The following is an 8,354-nucleotide window of genomic DNA, read 5'->3' as shown; positions in this document are numbered from 1 at the left end:
GTCTCGGACCAAGCCAAGAGCCCCAGATGCCACACCTCGGTGCTGCCTGGACCCAGCAGCAGTCCTGCCCTCCGCACCGTTGCTCAACCAGCACGAAATCCCCGGTAACTCTTGCCCGAACGTGGGCTCTCTTGTGTAATCTGATCCCGCCACCAGCACACGCACACACACCCTTTTTTCTGCTATTTAGGTAAAACTCAGCCGACAATTTCTTCATTGTCTAGCAGCACCAGCACTAGAGACAGAAGCTGGCCTTGGATGTCCAACCCTTTTTTGTTGCAAGGGAGAGCAAGGCAGTAAGAGACGGTAAGGTTTTTACAGCTCCTACCCCCTTAAATTATAAGAGCCGTGAGGCAAAATAAGGATATTTAACAGCATTGTGTTATTTTCACCCCTCAGCTACTTCTGCAGTCTATCAGGTTAGTCTGGCAACTACAAAGGAGCTGGGAGGAGGGAAAAATCTACTTTTCCCATTTTACTTTTCTGAAGTACTATGGAGGAACCAGAACCCAGCTGGTGCTGTTTTACACTTTAAAAGCAGGGCTAACAGCTATTATTTTTCTCAGTGTTTGGCTGATTTTCTGCTTCCATAGACACTTTAATAATGCTATAAATTGTCCAGTAAAGGAATTGTTAGTTAGAGATGGTGTCTGGGGTATTTGTTCCTTATTGATGTGTAAATTGGCTTGTACTGCAGGCGTGCACTTCTGAAGAGGAATGCTTTGTAGCATGATGATAATAATAACAATTAGTACAGGATCTAGCAAAATGTTAATTGTGCACTAAAATCCCAACCAGAGATGCCTGTGCAGATCAGTCCTCTCCTCACGCTCCATGTTTCTCTGATGAATGCTCAGGGTGCCAGGGGCATTTCCCTGCGTGACGGAATTGTCTGTGCCTGCTTCTCCCTTCTCGCATTGCTAAAATCCAATCTTTCCCGAGTGCATTTGCTCAGGCGCATTTTGCGCTTCTGCTGATAGCACAAAACTGCTGTGCTCCTGGCAAATCCTGTGTGTTCTCCCCAGTGAATGCTAATTCGGCTTTAATTCCTTAATGGATCATAAGGGCAGGTGAATATAAAGACCAAAGGATGGAGGACAGAAGACTGGCAGGTTCAGAGCCCAACTGAGGATAACAGCAGAGGAGATATGGGACAGAGAACGAAATGCTAGATGTTCTCCTTATCACAGCTGTCTTGTGTGGAAGCATAAGGCAATTATTACAGTAAACGTTCCTTCCTTTTATGCAAGCGGAAGACTGTGAGCAAATTAAGAAACTACTCTGGTGCCTCAGCTTACCTGTTTACAGAGGTGAGAATCCACCTCTGCCGGCTAGGACTGCAGGGAGGATTAAAGAAGGTTCATTGAGCACTTAAAATTCGCTGTAAGGGTGTTGTCTCGTTATAGACCTCATTTAAAATACAAATCCATGGTGAAAAATTAGATGAAGTCAGAATGGATGGGGGTTTCTGGGTGTGATCTGTCTGGGTTTTCATATTCACAATAGCATGTAGAGGAGAGAGAACAGCTCTGCTGAGATGTGTGGCCTCCGTGAACGTACATTAAAGTTTGTGTGCGGTCTGACTTGGGCATTCAGAGGAGGAATGATAAAAAGTAACTGCAGTCTTGTCTTCTAAGAATACAACCACCTTAGCTGAACCCTGCCACACAAATATTGTAAGAAGCCATGAAATAGCAGGGGGGAGCCACTTTGCTGGGTAGATCAAGGCGAAAAATATAACCACGTCAGAAATAATTACCCCTATTTCAGATATCAGGAGATGGGCAGAGGGGAGCCAGCAGCAGAGCTGAATACAGTATTAAATAGTTATCTTCTGCCTTAGACACTAAATTGGAATATGGGCAATTAGAGGAAAAGCTTGAAAGATCAAAGTAGGAAAAAATGTCCTTTGAAAGTGATAATCAGTTATTGTTTTTAACTTACAGCAGGCAAAAGGCTACTTCAAGCCACTAAGGAAGGATGTGGGCTTATCCTGTTGGTTTTACTGTTCTGCCTCATGTTGGAAGTTTCCTCGGCTGGTTAATTAATCGCAAAGAAATACCTGTTTGGTACGACAAGCTGAAAAAGCCTTCATGGTGTCCACCCCGCAAAATATTCCCTGTTGCTTGGACTGTCCTGTACACTGGCATGGGGTAAGTTCTGCATACTGCTCCCTTTCTCGTCCTGCCGTTTCTGGCATGGGGAAGAACAGACATTTCAAACTCTTCCGTTTGCTTTTGGGATATCCCTCGTACCTGAATCAGCAGGGCATGTCAGGTCTGCTGATTCCCAGCAGACGAAGAACAACCTGAGCCAAATTCTGGGCTGAGTTCCTCAGATTCACACTGCAGGTGATGCTTTTGACCAGGGACACAGCCCATGCTCACCTTTGTCAAAAAGAATTTTAAAACTAGCCGCTGCCCTGGGGAAGTTGTACAAACTACATAGGTATGATACAGGCGATGGGTTTGAGAGCAGCGAGGGACACAGATGCAGCTGTCCTGCAAATCCCCGTTGCAAAACAATCTTAAATGAAAAGACTTTGTCTGTATTAGGGGCTTACTCACTGCAAAACACTCATGTGTTTCCCTCTTCACAGCTATGCCTCCTACCTGATATGGAATGACCTGGGTGGCTGCAGCAGCAAAGCTGTCGTCCCGCTTGGCCTCTACGGCGCTCAACTGGCCTTGAACTGGGCTTGGCCTCCCTTGTTTTTTGGTGCCCATAACCTGAAGATGGTAGCGTATCCAGCCACCCATTCATCTGCAGGAGGCTTGTTTGCCGGTGTCCCTGCCACGGGTTTTGGGGTTGTTTGAAGGTTTTCTAACTAGCATTATGCAATCGTACAGAGAGCTGCAAGAAGAGCTTTTGCTCAGATATAGCTCACACTGCACCTGACTCTAGACAATGGTATCAGTCCCTTCCACCCCTCTCCATGCTCTTGCCATGCTGATAGCCGGCCGGACCAGAGCAGGGTGGAAGATCAGGGACTCAGTCGTCCAGCTGCTGCATCTCCTAGTTAAGGATTCAGGCTTAGAGATAAGTCCTTCTGGGAGTCACGCCCTGAGCCGGCAAGTAGCAAAGTTAGCATCCCTGGGGCGCTTATCGAGCAAATGCAATGCACTGTACATTGCAGAGCCTGTTAGGAGGATGTGCATGAAGGTAAGGCACGGCACGGCACGGCACGGCAGAGCTGGACTTGTGCTATATTCAAAAAGCACTTACCTCAGGTGCCAAGGCCCGGAGGTGACAGAGGCACAGAGGGGGATTTACGTTTCCATCTGAATTTTGTCACTCTGTGGATGAAAGTTACATTCAGAAAGTTTGTTAAGTAATAACAGCCATCAGTACTAACATGAGCATGCTTTTGACCTATCTGCATAGGCATTATCAGCAGAAGCGGGTCCTGATCATCATAAACAGTGTGTTAATCTGCGGAACTTGACAACGAACAAAAAAAATTAACATTAGTCCTGGCTTCTGGTGTGATACATTCAGATCTCACTGGTTAGGGTTCAGAGCCAAGGTCCTGGGGTTTAGAATCACTCTGGGTGACTTTTCCATGCTAAACCTCCCCTACTCCTACTCCATCTCACCACCTTTAGTAGGACGGTCCATAGTCGTGCTGGGGAAGACTGCTGTGTGTTCCCAAGAGTGAGCACCAGAGTCACTGTCTTCTCTCTGCTCCAGGCACTGATTGACATCCTGTGCTTGGACGGCCTGGCGATCGGCACGGTGTGCTCCTGGTACCGCATTAACAAGATAGCAGCACTGCTGATGGTGCCTTACCTGGGCTGGCTGGCCATGGCGACGTGTCTGACAATCCGCATCTGGAAGGACAACCCTGAGCAAAAACCAGGAAAGAGTGAATAAGAGCAGGACTGAAAGGAAGGCATTTTGTGAAACGAAACTACACTGATGTGAACCAAGGTCTAATAATCTGGGGGACTCATTCTGGGACAGGCATCAGAACATGCCTCCTCCGCCCACCTTCATCATGGTTGTGTAAAAGAAAGGTTTGCACCATGTGCCTGTGTGCTCCTTTAAAGTAACCACGCATGTTGGGAACTATTTTCTCCAGCACTGTTGAGTTTGGGGCTACAGCTGTATGGTGACCTTAATGCTATCAGGTCAAATTCTAATAGCCACATTAGGATCTCATGATACCAGTGTAATTCAGAGTAGCAATCCTGCACACCCCTTGAAACCACTGCCACTCCTCCAGAGAGCAGAACTTTTTCACACATGTGCTAAATCCCATCTCCTCTTCTGGGACCAGACAAAAATACCCTTCACTCATGCACACCAATTTTTAAGAACTTACTTGATTTTTTGCTATTTGTGCTGTTGCTTCATTTTCATGTATCACCTGGTTTGTGCTTTAGACCATTAACTTTTTATCTGTCAGCTACTGAGCAAGCAGTAATCTGTCTTGTTCTGCTAGTGAAAGGAGGCTGGGCACTTACACTTCTATTCGTGGAATATCACACTTCTTGAGTTTCATGCTCCAAGATAAAGCAGCAATGATTAGAATGCAAATGCTTCTCCCAAGAGGAAATTTCTCTCTTCCACCTCTGTGTGCTATTTCTCATCAGAAAAGAAAAACTAACATCAGTGCATTTGAAAAAAATACTTTAAATGTTTCTTTAAGTACAGAAACACAAAGGCCTTTGTAAAATTTAAGAACTTACTCACGCTGCCTTGAAGGTTGTAATTACCTGACTGGCAAAAAGCCCCATGCTAAGTCTGTCAGGTGCAGTACAGCTATCTTATCCCACAGTCTTTCCATTCCCAAATATTATTAATCAGGAAAGGTTAAAATAGAAGTAGTTCTAGCAAAATGGGACTGAGCCGTGACAGAATGAGACGCAAAAGGTTCATGACTAGCCCTCGTTCATCCTTTATTCTGGCCCTTGCCTTTGATAAATCTGAACCTGAGAAGTTGCTGTCTACAGGAAATATTTACTATAATTTTTTAATTGATGGAAGCAATATACGTGAAGAAAAGTGGTAGGCGGGTCTTCTTCCTGGCAGCTGACTGCAGATTAAGGTGTGTGGGTATACTTGCAAAGGCTGGGGGTAGGAGGGCTTAGCTGAGGATGTAATATAAATTGTATTTGCTTTTCATAAAACCAAGCCACTTTTGTTTGGAGAATAAATAAATCCAAGTTATTCTTGTTCTACTGGTTTGGCACTGGGTTTGTAAAAAGCTCAGGGGATGCTGTCTGGAGTCCATGGCTTGTGCTCTGGCTCCAAAGGGAAGGGCTTGGCAGAATCCTTCCCAGGCACGCATTAGGACTAAATGGGCTGTGTGGGTTCTGAGCCTGAAGGTCCCACAGGTTCCTTCAGCTGGGGCACCTGCACAGCGGAGACACGCTCACTTGGGGATGCATCCCCGAGACAGGCTCCTCCACCGTGCTTCACCCGCAGCTTCAGGGCAAGGAAGCGAATTCTTGGGTTTGGGATCCTTCCTGAGTCACGTGAAGCCCGATTTTTAGAGATGCTGAATGTTCCCAGGTCCATCTCCAGTAAACAGCAGAGCTGGGTGCTCAGCGTGACTGAAAGCTGGGGCCAAGAGAAACAAATACCAGTAGCTGAGAGTAATTGAAATTTGTAGTACCTTTTTAAAATTTGATCATATATCTTGTTCTGTCATTTTGATCCCATCCATTATTTTTCCCTTCTGGCTACAGGACACCTCTATACAGCAGTGCTGCTGCAAGCATATTGCTGTAATCTCCCGAGTAAAAGCTGCATAAGAACAGGCCATTGAATAGATGTGGCTGTGAGCAGGAGCAGGACTATAAAGCACGAGCACTGCAAGCAGCACTAGAAAGATCATAAGCTACTTTAAAAAAAATATCTTAAATCCTATATATTTCAGGGCTTTATATAACCACGTTACCACTGAGCTTATTTACAGTGATGTCTCGTCTGTGTCTTCCAGAAAGCCACATGCCAAAGGACAGGAAGACATAAATTATTTCTTCCTAAAAAGAAGCTAATATCTGGGCTGGAGATTCAATTCAGCAGAGTTAAGAATGATTTAGGGTGCCTGAACATCATCATGCCTGTCCTTTCCTAGTTAGCATGGCAAAGCCAGGAGGAGCAGAGCTGGGCAGAGCCACCTAGTGAAGCCAGGAGGGATAAAGCGAGTCCTTACACCAATCTCTGCCACTGAAAAGGGGAAAAGCAGAATTTAAAACACATCTAAGTTGCTGAGTGCCTCTAGATCTGGTTCAAACCTGCAACGTTTTAATAACATTTCCAAATATAAATGTATGGATACCTATTTGACCAGCTTTCATAAATTAGTCCTCTTTCCCCTCCTTCCCATTTTTTTCTGCAGGTAAAGGAAAATCTGGAATTAAGACTAATAGATTTTTTTGGTCTTGCCATGCTTGCCCTCCCCCTTTTCCCAGCTGGTGTGACTGACTTGTTCTTGTCTTCATTTCAGTTCCTCTTCCTTTCAGTCCACCTCTAAGTGCATCAATAGCTTCTCTTTGCTACTTCCATTTTCTTGCAGGCAGCAAAAATAACAAATGTTCCTACATGTAGTGTACGTAACAGCTTGAAATCAATTGACAAAGTTAAATTTGGCAAAGCACCCTCTTGTATTAATATTTAAAGCATCATTTAGTGTATTTGCTATTCAAACAGATACACTAAAACCGCGTGAATAAAAATAACTGTAATGGCTTTTCAATGTCAGTCATCTAGAAAATTTCTTAGTTATACTGTGCAGAGCAAAGTCAGGCTCTGCCCCTGTGAACGTGGAGGGGCCCTGGTTTCCCACTGGTGCTGTGTGACAGGGCTTCTGCTCCCGGTCATGCGATGGCTGGAAGCAGCACATGGCCACCAAGCCCGGTGTTACCAGCACATCAAAGGGAAGAGAAAAAAAACAAACCAGAGAGGTGCTAGAAATCCAAAGCACGGTTAGGAACCTGGCTTGGTAAAATTTTCAAGAGAGGTCTGCTGTGCACGAGCTCAGGGCTCACCACCCTCCTGGAGGGCCCTTTTCCCCAGGGGACCCAGAAGGAGCCCTGGGAAGTTTTGCTGATGCCAGCACTGACCAGGCAGCAGGCAGGCTGGATCATCTTAGCAGGCATGCAAGGTGTTTGTCCAGCCCCCCCCCCCCCCAAATTAGCTTATGGAATGGATACCACATCCCACCCAGGATCAGGAACATTCATAACCCACGACGGGACATGTCGCAGTCCACAGGAATCAAGCAGTGACTCAGACAACAGCCATGCATTTGTGACAGCTTTCATGGGGTCATGGCATTTAGAGAGAAGAGCCACCTCTCAGATCACCACGTCTCATGACGATCCCTCTCTTCAAACCTGAGCCAGCCTTTCCAGAAAAACATATCTGATATTAAACTGATTGATCTTAGCCCAAAGGGCACATCCCCGGCTACTGGATACACAATATTTCTGCATAAACAAAATCTTTCTGCCTTTCAATCCAGTCTGTTTTCCTAAGCCTTGTCTCATTCAATAATTTACCAGCTGTTCCAGAAAGCAGTTTGGCTTCAGCAGTACGGAACTTTAATTGATTTGCTGATGTCTGGAGCTACGTTAAAATATAGAGACAAATGCTAGAGAGCATTTGCTGCTGTGTGCATGTAAACTTCAGAGAACTGAACACAGGCCAGTAGCTCTCCCCACCGCCTCTTTGTTAGCACAGGGTGGTGTAGAATATAAAATCTTGCAGCTTTGAGCACCTGCATCATGGCTGGGGCTGACCTTCCCCTTCAACTGCTCCCAGTAAAACTGCAGCAGAAACCCAGCAGGAAGGAGGCTGTGCTGCTTGGAGCTGTCATTAAGTTCTAGTTGGGCTTTGAATTAATTGGACAGCCAGCAGCGCCTGCCAACAAAACAGACTCCCTCTGCTGTACAGCAGTGTGCTAATGGGTGTGCGAGGGTTGGGGATCACGGGCCAGGGAGGCCCAGGCTTTAGCTGTGAAGATAAGGCAGGGAGCGAGGCGAGAGCATCACTTATCTCCGCCTGCACCACGGCTCCATTTCAGCTCTGCCGCAGTGCCTTTCACAGGGAGCTATCACCCCGCACCGAGGGACATGGGCACTGTCCAGGTTGAACCCACGGGACTCTGCAGTGGCTGCCACCAAGGTTTCCTGACCCTTCCCTTAAACCTTGGCATTGTGGTCCTGCAGCAGGAAGAGAAGGACATGTGAGGGCTGAGGGAAGGAAAGCTGCCTCTGCACATCACTGTCAATGTTTATTTATTTATCACGTAACGGTAGTTACAGCTGGAAAAAGCAGGAGGGGGATTGCTGCCAGACAATGTATCTAGGGAGATGTTTTGTTAGTGCCACCAGCTGTCCCCT

At 46.2% G+C, this 8,354-nt stretch overlaps 1 protein-coding gene across 1 annotated transcript; it reads left to right on the top strand.

The window, feature by feature from the left end:
- The first annotated feature begins 225 nt into the window (after positions 1-225).
- On the top strand, positions 226-5,147 carry TSPO2 (translocator protein 2). Its single transcript, XM_075443200.1, has 4 exons — positions 226-306; positions 1,947-2,153; positions 2,600-2,738; positions 3,691-5,147. The coding sequence occupies exons 2-4, from the start codon at positions 1,981-1,983 to the stop codon at positions 3,871-3,873; spliced, it is 495 nt and encodes a 164-aa protein (XP_075299315.1). The 5' UTR covers positions 226-306; positions 1,947-1,980; the 3' UTR covers positions 3,874-5,147.
- Positions 5,148-8,354: the final 3,207 nt, after the last annotated feature.

This window comes from Opisthocomus hoazin, chromosome 25 (assembly GCF_030867145.1).
Source record: "Opisthocomus hoazin isolate bOpiHoa1 chromosome 25, bOpiHoa1.hap1, whole genome shotgun sequence".
In the NCBI taxonomy this organism is placed as follows: domain Eukaryota; kingdom Metazoa; phylum Chordata; class Aves; order Opisthocomiformes; family Opisthocomidae; genus Opisthocomus; species Opisthocomus hoazin.
The sequence above is the reverse complement of the archived record's forward strand: the minus strand, read 5'-3'. Positions and strand labels throughout refer to the sequence as shown.

Coding starts and splice junctions, on each gene's coding strand:
- TSPO2 (XM_075443200.1), top strand. CDS start 1,981: ATGTGGGCTTATCCTGTTGGTTTTACTGTTCTGCCTCATGTTGGAAGT. Junction 2,154..2,599: donor GTCCTGTACACTGGCATGGG/GTAAGTTCTGCA, acceptor CCCTCTTCACAG/CTATGCCTCCTACCTGATAT. Junction 2,739..3,690: donor GTGCCCATAACCTGAAGATG/GTAGCGTATCCA, acceptor TCTCTGCTCCAG/GCACTGATTGACATCCTGTG.